The sequence below is a fragment of the Panthera pardus genome, unplaced genomic scaffold, assembly GCF_024362965.1.
Source record: "Panthera pardus isolate Hobbes unplaced genomic scaffold, ASM2436296v1 HiC_scaffold_27, whole genome shotgun sequence".
NCBI classification, from domain to species: domain Eukaryota; kingdom Metazoa; phylum Chordata; class Mammalia; order Carnivora; family Felidae; genus Panthera; species Panthera pardus.
Window position 1 is genome coordinate 105,643,474 of NW_026526843.1, and position 17,984 is coordinate 105,661,457.

The 17,984-nt window shown below is 46.3% G+C and overlaps 1 protein-coding gene across 2 annotated transcripts in view; it reads right to left on the minus strand.

Moving 5' to 3' along the window:
- Positions 1 to 17,179, minus strand: part of PTCHD1 (patched domain containing 1) — a 56,287-nt gene extending 39,108 nt beyond the window's left edge. Inside the window, exons 1-2 of one of the 2 annotated variants that reach the window (XM_019433538.2) lie at positions 17,097 to 17,179; positions 16,326 to 16,677 (exon numbers count right to left, since the gene is read on the minus strand). In XM_019433538.2, the coding sequence (XP_019289083.1) occupies positions 16,326 to 16,676 (351 nt within the window). In that variant the 5' untranslated portion in view covers position 16,677; positions 17,097 to 17,179. Of the gene's footprint in view, positions 1 to 16,325; positions 16,930 to 17,096 lie in introns of those variants that run through there. The other variant, XM_053891750.1, reaches the window with a different exon arrangement.
- Between the last annotated feature and the right edge of the window lie 805 nt (positions 17,180 to 17,984).

Below are 17,984 nucleotides of genomic sequence, written 5' to 3' on the forward strand. Positions count from 1 at the left end.
ATATCTATAAAAATATTCACATCTATATGTTTCTGTCCTCTCCTCCTGTGGAAATCAAGGTCATGACCCCTACTCTAAGATCCATTTCTTCCATTAGATTCTGGCTTTCCTTTCCTTCTTCCTAGTCTTGTTTATCTCCTCCAACATGTCTCTGTTTCTACTAGTTCCTTACCATGAGCTTTGAAATACGCTGATGTCTCTCCCATGTTAAAAAACAGGCCTCATTGACCCTACTTCACTTCCAGCTTCTGCCACATCTCCCCTTCTTTAAGGAGCTCTTTATATTTTCTGTCTCCAACCACACTTCAGAGAGTGATTCATGCTTGCTAACTTCATTTCCTCACCTCCCACTCACTCCTCAAACCACTCCAGACTAGACTCTATCCCAGCACTCAACCAAAACTCAACAATGACTTCTAAGCATGCAGATCCAATGGCTACTTTTTAGTCCTCACTTTCCTAAACTCCTAGCAGATACTCACAGTTAAGTCAATAATGTGGGGTCAAAGCAGTACTTTAAAAATATGTAAGATGGTTAAGCATGTTGAGCTCTTCAAAGGGAATCCAGTAGGCTCCATTGAAGCATGGGTGTGCTTTCTTCACTGCTGCATCCTCTACTACGTGCCTGGCAAACAAAGGTGGTCAATAAATATGTGTGATTTGACCTAAATTCTTCCTCCGCCATGATGAATTCCATGACACGACTTCTCCTCTCCTCCTACCTTAAAACCTGGCTTTCCTATGTCCATCTAACTGACTCCTTCTACCTTTGCTTACCTTGTAAATCCGATATTAGTCAAGATTCTGTCTCTGGCACTTCTGATCTTTTCACATTCAAATGAACTCATCTTAGGCAGTGAATTCCATTGCCATGGTTTGGCTTGTCACCTTTATGCCGTCCTATCACTGGTTCACATCAATACCTCACCTCTCTTCCAGACTCCAGGTCTGTATTTCCATCTTCCTCCTAAAGATTTGCAAATCCATATTATGGCAATATTTCAACTGGTGTATATCCAACAGCAGAATCTTTTCCTCCAGATTTGTTCTTCCACCTGTTTCTTATTATCCTTAACAGCATCCTCCTCTTTCTCTTTACCCAGTTGGGAAACCTCTAGGCCAGTATCACCCTTTTCCCTTTGTTTACTCACAGATCCAATGAACCTGGCGTCCTGTTGATTCTACCTCCCTATTTTAGGGATAATATTTTCAGTATGTTCTGAAGCATATTAGTTCCTTGGGATGTTATTAGGTGTCACAAAAAAGGTAAAAAGTATCCATGACCAAATAAACTTGAGAAATGCTGAACTGGACAGAGTTAAATAGATTTCTTTAAGAGTAACTTTTAAAAACCTTTGATATGCTAATGTGCAGCTAATGTGCATTCAATACAGGGGATCTGATACTGAGATACCATAAACATTGTTTCCCAAAGGTATTTAGTCACAGAACCCCCCCCCCCCCCTTTTTTTTTTTGCAACATCAAGGGAAACTTTCCTAAAACACGTTTTGGAAAATGGTGGCCTAATCTATCTCCTCTTTTCTTCTATAGCTATCCTACTAAAAGCCTCCTGCTTACATAAAACATTTCCCTGGGTGGAGGAGGGGATTTCTCTGTCGCCAATATCTTGCCGCTGCAACTTAACCCCTACACTTCTATGAGCTATCCTTATAAAAATTGGATCATGACTCTCCTCAGAATAGAAGACATCCTGCCCCTTCCTTCTAAGTCATCTGTATCCTCACCGATTTTCTGCCCGCTTGCCCTGTCAATGACAGAGGAAATGTTGAAGTCTCCAACTAGAATAGTGAGTTTGTCTCTTTCTCCTTTCAGTTCTATCTGTTCTATCATGTACTTTAATGCTCTGTTGTTAGGTGCAGACATGTTTAGCATCTAATGTCCTTTTGGAGAATCAATCCCTTTATCATTATATAATGCTCTCTTAATTCTTGATAATTTTCCTTGTTCTGAAGTCAGCCATATCTGAAATTAATATAGTTACTCCTGTATGTTGATTAGTGTTAACATGGTATAGCTTCCTCTATCCATTTAGTTTTAACCTCTCTAAGTCTTTATATTTAAAGTGGGTTTCTTATAGACAACATAGAGTTGGGTCTTGTTTTTTCTTAGTCCACTCTGACAGTCACTGTCTTTTAATCAGTATATTGATAGCATTCACATTTAAAGTAATTATTGATACAATTGGATTAATATGTACTGTGGTTGTAACTGCTATTTGTTTCCTTTGTTCTTTCTTTTCCCCCTTCTTTTTCTGTCTTATCTGGTTTTGATAATTAAGTGTTTTCTTTTTTTTATTTTTTATTTTTTTTTTTAAATTTTTTTTTTTCAACAAGTGTTTTCTTTTTATCTCTTCCCTTGACATGTCAATTTTCCTTCTTTCTTTTTTTTTTTTAAATTTTTTTTTCAACGTTTTTTATTTATTTTTGGGACAGAGAGAGACAGAGCATGAACGGGGGAGGGGCAGAGAGAGGGAGACACAGAATCGGAAACAGGCTCCAGGCTCCGAGCCATCAGCCCAGAGCCTGACGCGGGGCTCGAACTCACAGACCGCGAGATCGTGACCTGGCTGAAGTCGGACGCTCAACCGACTGCGCCACCCAGGCGCCCCAATTTTACTTCTTTCAAAAAAAATGTTTAGTGGTTGCCCTAGTACTTACAACATCTATTTACACCTAATCTAAGTGCACCTTCAAATAATACTGTAATGCTGCATGTGTAGTATAGTTGGGTTATAAGAGAGTATTTTCAATTCCTCCCTCCTGTCCCTGGTGACATGGCTGACATTTATTCCACTTAATCTGTATGTTATAATCACATAATACATTGTTACTTTTATTGCTTTAAACAGTTATCTTTTAGATCAATTAAGAATAAGAAAACTAAAAAAAAAAGAATAAGAAAACTAAAAAGATTTTATTTTACCTTTTATTCCTTTTTTAACATTCATATAATAGATCTGAGTTTTTGACCCATATAATTTTTCTTTTGCTTGAACAACATTCTTACGGGACAAGTCTGCAGGCAGTGAATTCTTTCACTTTTTGTCTGAGAAATTTTTTTTTTATATCTCCTGCACTTTGAAGCATAGTTTTGCTGGATATAGAATTTTAGGCTGGTGAGATTTTTTCCTTTCAACTCTTTATAAATATTTCATTCCACTGTCTTCCTGCTTGTGCGGTTTCTGATGAGAAGTCTGATGGAATTCTTATCCTTGTTTCTCTATGTGCACCGTGTTTCCCCCCAACCCCACTCCGGCCTGGCTCCTTCAAGATTTCCTCTTTGTTTTTGGTTTTCTGTGGTTTGAATATGATATGCCTAAGTGTGGTTTTATGGGTACTTATCCCCTTGGTGCTGAGCTACCTGGATCTGTAGTTTTGTGTCCATCATTAATTTTGGAAAGTTCTTGGCCATTATTACTTTGAATATTTCCTCTGCTGCATTTTCTCTTGTCCTTTTGGCATTCTAATTATGTGTATATTTTGATATTATCCTACAATTCTTGTATGTTCTGAGATGTTTTCACTCTTGTATCTCTTTGTGCTTCAGTTTGTGAAGTTTCTGTTACCTTGTACTCAAGCTCACTGATTCCTTCCTGGGCGGTGTTGAGCCTACTGTGAGTCCATCAAAACCATTCTTCATTTCTGCTACAGTTTCAGTTTCTAGCATTTCCTTGTGATTCATCCTGAGAGTTTCCATCTCTCTACTTATATCACTTATTTGTTCTTAATGTCTGCTTTTTCCATTAAAGCCCATAACATATTAATCATAGTTATTTTAAACTTCCTGTCTGATAATTCTAACATCTGTGTCATATCTGAGTATGGTACTGATGCTTCCTTTGTCTCTTTGGACTATATATTTTTTTCTTTTGGCATGCCATACAATTTTCTTTTCCAAATCTGGACATGTCTCAGTTAATATCACCTGAGGTAAACAGGCCTTTATAGTGAGGACTTATGTTACTCTAGAGGAGTTGGGATGTATTTCATGTTTGCTGTGAGTATATGTACCAAAAGCTTCAAACTCCCCCATCGTCATTGTTTTTGTTTATTCTCTTGACTTCAGGCTTCCCTGTGTACTCCTTCACAGAGAGAGTTTGTGTCTTGCAGCTATAATCCACTATTATACTGGAACCTTGTTGATATGGTAAGATTTAGGGACAGCAAATGCTATATAATCTCCTGATGAAATCTCAGTCTTTAAGTGGGCCTGTGTGTTTTGGGGCTGTGACTCTCACAAATATTTCTCCAGGGGTAAAGTTTTTTCCCCATCCCCTACTTCCTTCCCTGGTCTGTTTCCTTGACGTCCTGACACCTGTGAACTCTTTTCCCCCACTTAGGTGAGACAGAAAGGCTGAAGGGGGCTTCAGTGGGCAGGAACCTAGGACAAAGTTTCAGAATTGCTCTCTAGCAAAATCTTCTCTAGACAGTAGGCCTTTCTTATGGAGGAAACTGGGTGGTTTTCATCACAATGATTACTCTTCCACCTCTCCCTGATAGACCTTCACCTTGGAATCTGGTGGGGTTTCTGGAGGTGAAGCCCAAGAAAGTGTGGGCCTCCCAATTCCTCTCCCTTTAAAGACAGTGACCGCAGCTCCCGGGAGTCTCATGCTACTCTACACTCATGGTTCCATCGATTTGTCAAAATTACCATTTAAGTGTTTCTACCAGAGACTTCTGCTTCAGGTAAGCAGATTATGTCTATGTCTCTATGGATGTGTCTGCCTCTACAGATTTTGGGATGACAGTTTCCTTGTGACCTCAGTTCTTTGATATGTCCAAGAGAAGTCATTTATTTTCAGTTTGTCTATGTTTTTCTTTGTGTAAGGGTGGGAGGGACCACTTCCAAACTCTTTACACGTTGAAGCTGATACTGCAGGATTTTCCCCCACCCCGCCCTTACTCTGATACTGATAGAAATACTGCCTCAAGGCCATCAGACACGGGGGCCACGCCTCACTCATGTATTTCTGTATTTCATGGCGGCAGTCTGGTGTAGTTGTTTTTAAATGATGATTTAGAAGCCGGTCCTGTGTTTGAATCTTTATTCCACTGCTTATTAATTAAGCCCTATGATGTATCAGTTATTTATCTGTGAAAAGCAGTACTGTTGACTAGAACTTTCTCTGATGATGAAAATATTCTTTACCTGTTCTGTCCATTACAGGCACGTGTGGCTATTGAGCATTTGAAAAGTGGCTATTGCAACTGAGAGAATGAATTTTTAATTTTGTTAATTTAAATTTAAATCAAATAGCTACACATGGCTAGTGGCTTCTGAATTGGACAGTGCGGGTTTAAGGCTTTAGAAGTATAAACAGTGGATGAACAGATATGCTATTTTTTAATTTTCCTTGGGTCATTCAAAGTGAAAATAGAGACAGATGTAATATTACACTATCTGGGAGTCTAAGGCCATGTCAGCAAAGCTTTTGGTTAATGAAAGGTAGTCACGGACCCTACGGGCACTTTTTACAAAAGGAGATGGTGATGTGAAACATGTGAATTGATTCTGGTGCTTGTTCTTTTCCCTTGGGAATCCTCAGAGGCTTGTTCTCTTGCTCTGGACAAACATGCATTCATTGCAGATACTCTGCAATTTGTGTGGCTTAAGGCACTTTGCACTTTATGAATTTTGTTTACATATGTATCTCCTTTTATCTTCTTACCCCGTGATGATATTGCTGGTCCCCTTTTATGGGGGAGGAAATTGAGACCCCAGATAGGTTAAGTGACTTGATCAAGGACACATTAATGGTTCACAGCCTCAAACCCAGAACTTCGGGGCTCTGAAATACTTATTTCCACTATGCCCAAACCAGCACTTACTGAACTTCACTCCAGTTCTACTTTACCTCTCTTTAACATCACTGACGTCAGACAGTAGTTGAAACTGAACATTAGCTGCCAGGGCCCTCGCTGCGGACACCTCACCTCTGGCAACCACAGAGCTGGGTCCTGGTCTCAAAAATGCAACGTGCAGCTCCTCTGTGTACCCACTGCACCTTCTGGTTTGATGTAAAGAGACTTTCTACAAAGGCAAATGGCAGGTCACCCTGTGTGGGAAGTCTTTGGGAGAAATTCTGGAAGCCTTGGCAATCGCACAGTGATGGTAGCAACAACATCCACAGTGTAGATGTGTGTGTGGGTAGGGAGCTTATCTCTCCCCCATTCCATCTTAGAGCGTCCTTTCTTCTGTTCAGCCATCTTCTTCTAGCCTCCAGCCCCCGGAGACAGGCAGTAGAGCCGGCCCCTCTGCCCAATATGCTCGCCTTGAACTGCAGACTTAAAAGGGTTGGACTTACGTAGTTCCCTTTGCACAACAGCTGTTACACTCTCGTTCAGAATTAACTGCTGGGCAAATATATTTTGCACCCTGCCTATATATGTGGACCAAGTTCTACACAGAGGGAGACTGTAGTTTTGGAATTAGACCTGGCAGCTAATTACTAAGATGCATTATAGAAGCGGCTTTCAAAGTGTGTTCCCTGGACCGGCAGGAACAGCATCATCTTGGGAACCTGTTAGAAATGCAAATCCTCAGGCCCCACCTCAGACCTATAGAATCAGAAACTCTGGGGGTGAGACCCAAAATCTGTGTTTGGACAAGCCCTCCAGGGGAGATCCGCTCAAGCTGGAGAAGCACTGTTTTACAGAATGGAGGCAATTAAATGGCCCTGAGTAATTAGTCAGAATACACAAAGGTTTCTCCCAAGCCACCGCTCTTGTCAGTGTGGTCCTCAGACCAGCAGCTGCAGCGGCCCTGGGAGCTTGTTAGAAGTGTGGAACTCAGGGCTGCTGTCCCAGACCTACACCGAATGAGAATATGCGTGTTCATAAAATTCCCAGGAAATTTGAAAGCATATTCAAATTTGAGAAGGACTGCTAATTGTCACTTACACTGAGGTTCGTTCCATTTGAAGAGTTCAGGCATAGAGAACCAGGGAGGCAGGGGAATTTTCTTTGCTGGATTTGATTTTGATCCTAAATAATTATAGATTTCTTTTATAACCCCATAAAAAGAAATTTTAGAAAGGAGAAGGTGGGGGAAATGCATTGACCTAAATGATTAAAACCCCCAGTCAGCAAAATTTTACATTTCACAGTTTCAAAGGGCTTTACGATGATCACTCTGCCTGGTTCTCCTGATCTCTGACAATTCCGGACACACTTTCCCTTTGAAGTGCTTGCAGATCTCCTTATGTCGGTGAGATTTCTCAGGGAAACACTCTAGTCATGTAAATTAACTCTCACCGAAATTGCTGGAGAATCCCTGTCTGGCTTGCTGTGAGGAGTGGTGAAGGAAACCTTCCAACAGGGGCCCGTGGCCTCCCAGAGCTTTTAATTCCAAAGACACTTCCCTGGGCAGCAAGTGAAGGCTTCCTTTGTGTGTGAAGCCCTGTCGAGCGGGAAGATGAGGTGATGAGGTTCCGAACTCTGAGGAAGCATCTTGATGAGGCAAAATGCAATCCAGCCGTCCGTCCCCCAACCCTCCCCCCCCCCCCCGACCCCTGCCAACAGCTCTGCCTTCCTAGGAACTTAAGAGCTGCATGTTCAGCAGTAGGACGACGCCAGTCATCTGTTGAGACTCAGAGTCATTAGAGACCAACACATTGCCAATTCTAGTATTAAGAACGTAGACTGAGCACCCATTATTGCCTGGCGGATCAAAGACGAAAATGCTTACATGTGTATGTACTCAACAGGCAGTGATGGCTCTGGAAGCGCTGGCACACATGAAGGGATAACAGTCATTTTCAAGGCCAAGAGCAGAAATGTTAATCCACCCAGCGGAAGGGTGTGGTCACGCAGTGCCATCACATACCTTGTCTCGGTGCATCCTTACATAGGTGGGTGATGTTACAGTCAATGCACAGGAGGAACCTGCTTCTCAGGGAGTTAGGCAACTACCTCAAAGTCACATACTTAGGAAAACTGGGACTTGAGCTTGGCTTTTCTGACCCCAAATCCAGTATTCTGTTGACAACAGTGAAGTTTGAGCCTTGCTGCTCAAAGTGCGCTCTACTGACTCCCAGCATCACCTGAGAGCTCGTTAGAGATCCAGAATTTGGTGGGGGGGGGGCCTCCCCAGGCTGAATCAGAATCTGTATTTTCACAGGATGTCCAGGTGATGTGTGGGCACATGAAAGAGTCCAAGAGCCAGTAATCTTTTACTCAGTACAAGCACCTGCCTAGATGCCGAACCAAAGCAAGAACCAAAACAAAAGGCAATAATGCAGGCCTCACAAAACTAAGGTACTGAGTATCACAAAGATTTTGGGGGGCACTTCTAGTGATAGTTCTCTAGCAGAGATGCATTTTTCCCCCTTGAGACAATTAGGCAGAGTTGGCACAGCTGTGGTATTTGGCAAAGTCATGGAGCCAAATGCCCATGGAAAATGGGCAAAGGAATCTCACCTTCAATGCTGAGAAATTAGCAGTTCTAGTGTGACCAAAATAAATCAATAGGGAAGGAAGAGCACATTTTCCATTCTACAAGCCATCAACCAGCAATAATTTATCAACTACCTGCCGCATACTCCACATTGTGGTAGGCTCTGGGAGAAATTTAGGAGTAGGAGACCTTGTTCCTGCCCTTGAAGAGCTTCCAATCTTGTTCAAGAGAAAGTATCACATGACAATAGAGCAAATTATATAATAATGTATAGTTAAGCATTAAGGAATGTGGATATGGCCGAAAGCCAGATAGATTTAAGGAAGGGAAGGAGCCACGAATGTGGGAAGGTCTCATAAAGTAGGAGGCAGGTGAGTTGGACCCAAAGTAAGGAATGAATGCATTTCTAGGGAGGAGAGCAACAGGTCCATGTGTGGAGGTGGAGGTATGAGAAGCAGGCTGCGGACTTCTCTAGGACTCACAGAGGGAAGGGGGGCTGGATCCAGGCCACTCAGACCTGGGGGTTTAGCACAGAAAACCCCAAGTCCTCGTGGTGTCCCGGCCCTGTTGGGAATCATCTTTATTGCCATCCAGTGGCAGAACTGAAATCCTTAAAATGGCAGTGGATCAAATCGAATTCAAGAATAATGAAACGTCTACGCCGGATCATTCTTGTCTGTAAACTTCATGGAGATGGGGTCATGGCCATTTTGTTGAGTGAAGGGATGAACATTCCTGAGGAATGTGAGCCCTAAGCCCTGAGATGTATAACTCTAGATGGGTGTGAGACATCTTGGGGCAGATGCTCTTAGGGCCCCATCCCTACCCTCTCAGCTCACGCTCCTGTGAGAGGACATGCCAAGTCCTCTCGCTCTGAACACCTATGACTCTTTGCCTGAGGCTTTTATAAAACAACAATTCTGTTACAGGGACACATATGGAATCTGGAATTGTCAAACCCTTATTTAGTGCCCCCGGATATTGGGGAATGAATATCCGGCTTCTTCTTCCACAGGTGGGATAGTTTGGACATGTGCTCTACAGTGTCCCCCAGAGTTCCCCAGTGACATGGGGCCCCAGATGCCCACAGTGGACACTTGGCTCCTGTGACTGGCTGCCTGCTTCTCCATTTCCTGTCCCCACTTTCTTGCCGAGATTTTTGGGTATCACCTTCCCAGGTACCTGCTTGCATTAAAATCCTCATCTCGACCATACTCGGAGCCCACAAGTTCAACTTTAAGTGGAAGACCTAACAGTGGGGATCTTTGAAAATACCAGAAACAATATTCTCAAGAGGATTTCTTAGAGAGCAAGAAGATAAAAATAGCCTCCCGGTTCCCTCATTGCCTCCTTTGGTTCAAAATATGAATTCTGAAGTTGAAGGCATGACACATTATTCAGGGCTTCCCATATAAAATAACAGCTGGTGTTGATTTCCCTTTTTTTTTTTTTTTTTTGGTCTCTTAAAGGTTAGAGATTACTCACCTCCCCTGCTGGTCATTAAATCAGTCTGGCAGGACTCCTCGGAAGTTCTGTGGCCTTCCGGGCATGTGGCGGCAGACAGGCCTGCTTGCTGTGATGTGCTACCAAGCAGGTGACTTCAAAGGTCTGCGTCAAGCCTCTCTGGAGTATCACTTGGGGCTCACACTGAGCCCCAAAGTCAGGTACCAGATGGCGCATCTCACCATCTCACTGAGTCAGAGTTGACCAGATCCCTAGCACTGTGTACCTCCCTAGCTCCTGTGCCAAGGGGTGCTGCCCCCTCTCAGGCAGGGAAGAACAAATTTCTTTCAGCTTGCTTCTCCTTCCCTTGGGTTTTGTAAGGAATCACCAGTTAGATGCTCAGCTGTTCTGTGAGGTTCAGAAGTGTGCTGAGTCTTGAGCGGTTTGGTTTTGGTGTTAAGATTTGAAAATCATGCTTCTCTTACTCTAATAGAGCATCTGTTAAGATACTAGGAGTCACTAAAAAGGTGGCCTTCCTCTCACACTACTGCTTTAGTTTTACATTTCAGTTTAAATGAACACTTTACCCAGATTTGTCCCAAGTGCTTATCCACATGGGGAAGTAAGAGATTGCTCCCCAAATCTCGAAGAGAAAAGCCGGGTAGGCATTTGAGAATACTATTTGCACCATGGAAATGTGCTCAGGAGGCAGACAACCTGAGAAGAATACTGTGCCTGGATGATTGGGATGCACACCTATGAAGTGAAAGGAGAATGAATAGTGATCTCTCTCTCTCTCCCGAATTTTCCCCTAGTGCAAAGATAAAATGCAAAAGGCAATTGGCTGGCCCAGCAGATGCACGCACGTTGCCCTTTCAGGCTTGTGCTCAATCTTTTCTAAGACTATCTGCCAATAGAATAACTCACTGGAGGACCTGGGCTGCTCGAGTCGTCAGAGCACCTGTCACCAGGAAAAGCGCCCTGAGATGCAAGAGCAGATTCCAGCACCAGCATCTGCACAGACGCCCTTGAAGGTGGCCTCCAAACCCAAGGCTCTTTGGTCCACTGTTCCTCGGGGGCGAGCTCTTTTTTTTTTCATTTAATGTTCAGCAAAGCCAGGCAGATGGACCAGGCAACAAGGCATTGCCTTGTGCCTCCTCAGCAGGCCACCGCTCACAGGGAGGTCTCACACACTGTCAGGAGGAGGCCGGCCTCGTGGGTGACTGCTGCTGACGGCGGGTCAGGCCTGCCGACATCGACAGCCACGCTGACAAGCCTCAGCTTTGCCATCCCAGCAGTTGGACTGCATTCAGTTCCTCGGGTCCTGCTACGGCGAGATTTAGACCATAAAGGACAGAGGTGTGAGACAGAGCAGGAGAACCGCATCTTGAGGAAGGTTACCCTGCACAATCTGATCTGTGCCCAACTGCACAAAAAGAGCATCTCCTCAGAGGTGGTAGTATTTGTCCCTGGCCCAAGTTCTGTAACATATGAACTTCTTGTTGGCATTCTTTTATTCTGTGTACTCAGTGCAGCTGGGGAAAAAATAAAACCCTAAGAAAGCAAGAGAAACACAAATGAACCTCTTCAAGCAGGGCTGGGGCCAGATAATTCTTAGCTGAGGGGTGCTGTCCTGTACGTACGGGATGTTTAACAGCATCTGTGACCTCCACCCACTAGATGCCAGCAGCAACTCACCCCCAGATGTGACAGTTAAAAATGTCTCCAGCCATTGCCAAGTGTCCCCTGGGGGAAGGGGTGAGACCCACTGCCTTCCAGGCTATTTAATAGTGTTAACTTCCTGTAATTGTCCCAGTAAAGGGGCTTGGAATACAGTACGGGAACTTCTTCACGTAAAAGACCAAAGAGTAAATATTTGTAGGCTTTGAGAGCCTCATGCCATCTCTGCCTCATATTCTTTGTTTTTATCTTGTTCTGTTACAATCTTTTAAAAACATAAAAACTCCTTCTGACCTCAAAGCTAGGTTGGAATGTGCCGATCCTTAGCCTATATACAGAGAGTGATGATGGCAGTTCCCACAATGATTCCAAGTGCTGAGGCAGTATTTGGAAACACTGGGGTCTGGATACTGCTACAATGTGTTCATGACCCTAACCTAGCAGTTATGCTGCCCTTCTTGGGAAGCCTGAAGTAATTAATCCCAAATTAAATTCTCTGAATCTTGTTTTGCAACCTAGTTCTATTTAATGTATTCAAACGTGAGAAGTTTAAATGAAATAGAAAGTCAACATTTGAACAAAGTGAGATTCCCCAATAAGTGGAAGAATGTCTGCATGGTGAGGATGTGTCCTTCCATTGGTTTGGAATAAACTATCCTGTGAGGGTCCTTCGAAGAGGACGGTGTACAAAGGAAATGCCCCCACACAATTCCCAAACTGAAATACGTTTTAATAGGACTACAGAGGTTATCCAGGAAGGAAGAATCCTGGAAAAAGAAAGGACTAGAAACTGCTTGTAGAGCCGTAAACATTTTAAAAATGTCATTGTGAAAATGCATGTCAAAGTAGTTTCTATGGAATTTTCTTTACCCATCACATAAGTGTCTGAGTAAACTAGGGCAAGTGCATTTGACAAGTTGTTTCTTGAGGGTTTACTATGTGCCAGGAACTGTGTGAGGCACTGGATTTGAATCCACCTGGACAGTTGAACGGTGCTCACATAGGAAATAGCTTCATCCAATCATCCAGGGATTTTTCCAGTAAAACATTTTAGATTTCTGTCTTTGTGCATTGCTAATTCCAAGTATCTTATGCTTTACTTTGGGCATTTAGAGTTTCTATATGTGGATTTTCACTGACACCAGACAGAATCAGTTAAGAAAATGTCCTTATTATCCAGTTACTACTGTTACGACAACACTATGAGATGGGCGTGAGACTTTAGTCAAGTATAGTTCATTTGGGTTTTAAAAATGTACATTTAAATCATTCAAGTAGTTTATCATATGCGAGGCAGTACATTATAGTGAAGAGTACTGGTCTGGGAGTCAAAACCCTGTCCTGCCCTGATTCTGTCCTTGTCTTCTTCCATGGATAAGTGAGTTAATTTCTATGGCGATTTCTCATCTGTAAAATGGGATCATAGCACTTATACCCTAAGGTGTTTACTGTATTTATATGTTCATACATATACATTATAAGTTATATACGTTGATACATATACATTTATAAGTTATAGAGTGCTATAAAGGTCATGTCACTATTATAAGCACTGGGTTAAACAGGTTCTTCCTTCTACATGGATGATTCTGGAATAAATCAAGCACTGTCTTGGTCACACCCCAGGTCAATTACCAACAAGACTTTACACTTCATTTTCAGCGATCAAGAAGAAACATATTTATGAAAGCTCATGAGGCACTCCTCTGAAATTTGCTCTGAGATGAACATCATGAATTTTCTGTTAAAATATAATAACGAGCTAAATTTAATCTTCTAGTGAAACGAAGACATTTAAAGACATTCAGAAATTAATGGTTGATCCTTTACCAGCACCATCAGGCCCCACCCACCTACACCCCAAACTACATCTTGGCCCCAGAGACTTCAGAGGAAACCACTGCTAGGGATGGTCACCCTTGTCATAGTTTGGGGTCGAAATCTACACTGCAGACCCAGAGTGTGGCAACCATGTCACTTGCACAAATTTGAGAAAGCTCCTCCAAATGAGATAGGCTGGATTTTCAAATGTGGGTTTTTTTTTTTTTTTTTTTTTTTGGTGATACTCTGAAGTATATTTAAAAAAAAATCAACCTGGGTTTTCACTTTTTGTCATCATCCCTCTTCTATTTTTGGTCAAAAGTAGCTGGACTAATAGCCTGAGAAGAAGGCTCTCCTTCGTTACATGGGTACAACCGCAGAGTACTATGAGGAGTAAGTGACACAGCCCTGCAACATACGTCCTCCGGTTTCATAATGGGGCCTGCGAAAGCCTTTATAAAGCCCTGCTTATGCTTTGTCCACTTCATTTCAAATGTGATGCCATTCAATGGGCAGGAGCCGGATGGCGTTGTGTGCAGTGTGAGCTGTCAGGGCCGTCCTTGATGCCAGCAGCAAAGTATCAGGATAACACTAGTATGGGCAGAAACAGTGACACTTTCACTCTTAACACCTTTTGTAAAGGACAAATCTTCATCATGTCTCTAATGGAAAGAAAAAAAAATAATGATAAGTGCTCATTCCCACACTTTCTATTTCCATGACTACTGGAGGTCCATTTTTCTGTGCCCAGCTCCATACCTACCCGCTATAGGAGTTGGATGTAGAAAGAAAAAAAAGGATATATACAATTGAAGGCAATTCCCTCAGTTTCCTAGGTTTGAGTTTTTATAAACTATGTGAATTCATTTGACCAGACAGCCATCAGCTAGAAATGGCTTCTGACCACTATTTGACTTGGTTTTGATTTTCCCCAGACACCTAGCACATGAAAAACCATCTTGAATCTGAAAACAATTCACTGATAAGACCACTGTCCTTTAAAGTTGCCCTTTAGCCACGGAGGCAAAGACAGCCTCCCTCTCTCTCCAGTCCCAACTTTGTCAGACAATACAGTTTTCTGTCCTGAACAGATCAAAATCAAATAGGAGAGAAACAATCCTGTTGAAAAGAGATCTGATGTGCTTGTTGGTGTCTCATTAACCTTGAGAGTGAACGTAACTGGTGACTGCCCGTCACAGTGGCGTGACGGTTTGTTGGGAGGGGGGGAAGCCAGTGGAAACATCATCTGGGGGGGGGATACAGAGAGAAACATCTTTTACTAGATCATATATCAAAACATGGGGCAGCTTTCCAGCTGTCGGGACTGGCTAAGTTATAGTTTCTTTAAACCTGCAATGAAACTATTACACGTTTTCTTGGGCAAGCATTTGGAGCAGTATTGTTCTGTGTGTCATATTATGTTCACTGAAGTACTGGCACACACACAAAAAACACTTCAATGTTGGAAGCATGATCATAAGAAAAGCAAATATTTCCGGACTACTGTTACTAAGGTTCTGTGATGATGTGTGTGCCATTAAAAATGTCACAAGCCACCCAACGTGGGAAGGTCCTGATTCCATTGAGTCCCTAGTCGCATTCCCCTCGTTACTAATTGCTGATTGATAACACATCAACAGATGGAGGAAGGAAAATAACATAGAAAAATTAGCTGGTCTCCAGGGATAAAGGGTTACCTATAGAGGAAAAGAGGAGAGAGTTCCCCAGGTTCACTGGTTGACTCCCCTTGGCATAAGTAGATTAGAAATCTAACCGGCTGATAATCCCAAATCTGGACCGAGCCCCTCACAAAACCAGCACCTTTCCTGCCTCTGCCCCAGGGCTCTGGCTGCGACCGGTTCCTGCCGGCCCTCTGCAGAGGGGCATCTTAAGTAAACAAGCCCCATAATCCCCACCAGGGGCTTGTATGGAACCTTCTCACCTCTTTTTTGCTTTTCTCTGGGAAGGTCTCCACTTTTCCATCTCTAGTCCTCACTCCTCTGCTTTTCTTAGGAACTTCCTGAAAGTTACCACCATTAACCTCACTTTTCACATCAAATTCCCACCTCGGGCTGACGGCACAACCTGTTTCCACCAGTGTCACCCTCTACCCAGCTGCTGAGTTTCCTGTGCTCTTCTTAGAGCCACACAGCCTGGCTTCTGTCCTCCCCCTTCTGCCTCTGCCCCTCATCCTCAGGCCCAAATGCACCCAAATAAAAGTGGATTAATCGAATCTCTATTTTCCCAAAGAAGTTCCTGCTTTTCGAAAGAGGGGAGCTACTGTGAAAGACGAAATAACTGCGAATTACAGACATCATTTCCTACCCCAGAAGACAGAGATGGCCACCTCGCTCTGGGGAAGAGGGCGGAAGGGCAGCCCCATGTCCTCGCCAGGGAGCATACTTCCTTCTGGGTGGGTACGAGGCATTTTCATCAGCATCCCGCCTCACATTCCTTTGCCCCCTCCCGGCCCCTGCAAGCAGCCTTTCCCACACCATTCCGAAGGCCAGAGGAAGGGAGAAAAGAATGGGAGAGGGGACTCTGAATCGCCTCCAAGCATAATACTTTGTTTTCAAGTAGCAGGACTTTCCAGAATGTCTCCTCTTGTTCTGTTCCTTCCTGGCCGTTACCCCCAAGCCTCCCCACCCCCAAGACCACTGCAACCAAAACAAGCGCACCGACCACAGCACCGTGGCTGCCGCCGCCCCAACTGTTGCAGCAGCTGCCGGGGTGGCGGCGACAGTGGCGAGGGCAGGGCCGGGCCCGGACCCGGACCCGGACGCTCCCCGCCCAGGAGGCTAGGAGGCTCCGGGCGGCCTCCGAGGGGCACGCGGTGCAGGGGAGCCCCTGCGGCAGCCGCCTGGGATGGTAGAGGCGGCGCTCTCAGCCCGGACCCCCGCGCAGAGCCAGCCCAGCCGCGCCAGCGGCACGGGCGGGAGGCTGCCCGCGCCCGCCCCTCTCTCACCTTTAAGATCAGGTCAGTGTGATGCTGGTCCAGCATGTTGGCTTTCTGGAAGGAGGTGACGATGACCCGGCCGTAGCGCCCGGGGGTCTGCAGGTCCGAGTAGAGTCGGTGTTTGGAGCGGTTGACCGGGAAGAGGCTGTTGACGAGGTTGCGCTCGATCTTGGCGAGGCTGTGCTGGGGCGCCAGCAGGTGCTCCACGCTCTCCTCGACCTGGTAGCGGCTGAAGCTGGCGCCGAGCAGGATGGAGATGAGCACGGGCGCCGAGGCGAAGAAGACCGGGTGACTGGCAATGAAGTGGCCGAGCCGGGAGAAACACGTCCTCAAGCCCCTGTGCAGAACCTGCCGCAGCATCCTAGAGCAGAGCGGGCGCGGGAGGAGGGCGAGGCGCACGCTCGGCGCGGGCTCGGGCGGCGGCGGCGGCGGCGGCGGCGGTGGTGGCGCCCGCGGCGGCGACGGCGGCGGCGGCGGCGGCGGCGGAGGCGAGACCCGGAGCTCTCCCGGAGCCGCGGCACCACCATCGGGGAGTCCCGCGCCGCGCCTCGGGAGGGTCCCCTCGGGCCGGAGACACGCCCTCCTGCCCGCGGCCGCGCCGGCCCAGAGAGCCCCCCAGCCTGGCGGCCTCCGCGCCGCCCCCACCCCGCCCTACCCCGTGCGCCCTCCCCACCCCCCGCCGCCTCCCAGCCCGAGGGGCTCCGCGCGGCGGGGCCGCGTCCCGGCTCAGCGCGGGAGGGGCCCGGAGCAGCCCCCGCGGCGCGTCATGACCCCACTCACCCGACCCCCAAGGCCAACGACGGGGTGGCGCGGGGAGCGGCGGCGGCGCTATCTCGGGGAGACTCTGCGCGCCAGCCTAGGAACACGAGGACGGAGAATTCCAGGCTACACCCAGTCCCCTCCCCTCCACGCGCTCCCCTCCCCCGGCCCGGCCGCCGCGCACGCCCTCCCCTCCCCTGTCCTCCTCCGGGGAGACCCAGAGATGAATAAAGAAATGGCCCTGATTTTCCAAACAAAAAGTAAAGAGTTCTCCCGGGGGGGGCGTCGGGTGGACCCGCTCAGAGCCAAGTACCCCCAGAGGCGGAAACGAGGAGGCTGAAGACTGCGTGCGCCCCGGCTCTCGCCAGGCTCAGGTGGTGGCGCGCACTGGCTGGTGCGGAGAGGGGGTGGGGAGCGAAGACGCTCGAACGTGGAAATCACGCCTCCTCTCAAGTAAGAGCCATTTAAATTATCCCCAACACTGCAGCTGCCGCGGGACCGCGGGGTCCGAGTGTGCGTCTGGGGCACGGCCACCCAAAAGGCGTCTGTAGAGGATCGTTCTTCTCGCCCTCAGCGTCGCTCCAGAGTGTATTGGGGTTGGGTAGTTCTGCTGCGCGCCCCTCAACCTGCGCGCCCACCCGTCCCCCAGTAATAAAAGTGCTGGTACTGATGATCAGTCGGTGGAGCTCCCGGACTCCGGGCTCTCCGCCTTGCCTCCTCCTCCTCCCTCTGTCGTCACAGGCGGGTCTGGGGGACCTGGTGCGGCGGGGCTGGAGCGGGCGCCCCTGCGGGCGGGCGTAGAGTGTTCGTGAACCGGGAGTCTGTAGCGTTACTCCCCTTCTCTCCAACACCCCGCCCTCTCATTCTCAAAGGCGCAAGTGTGGGAGTGGGGGACACCTTATCTCAGAC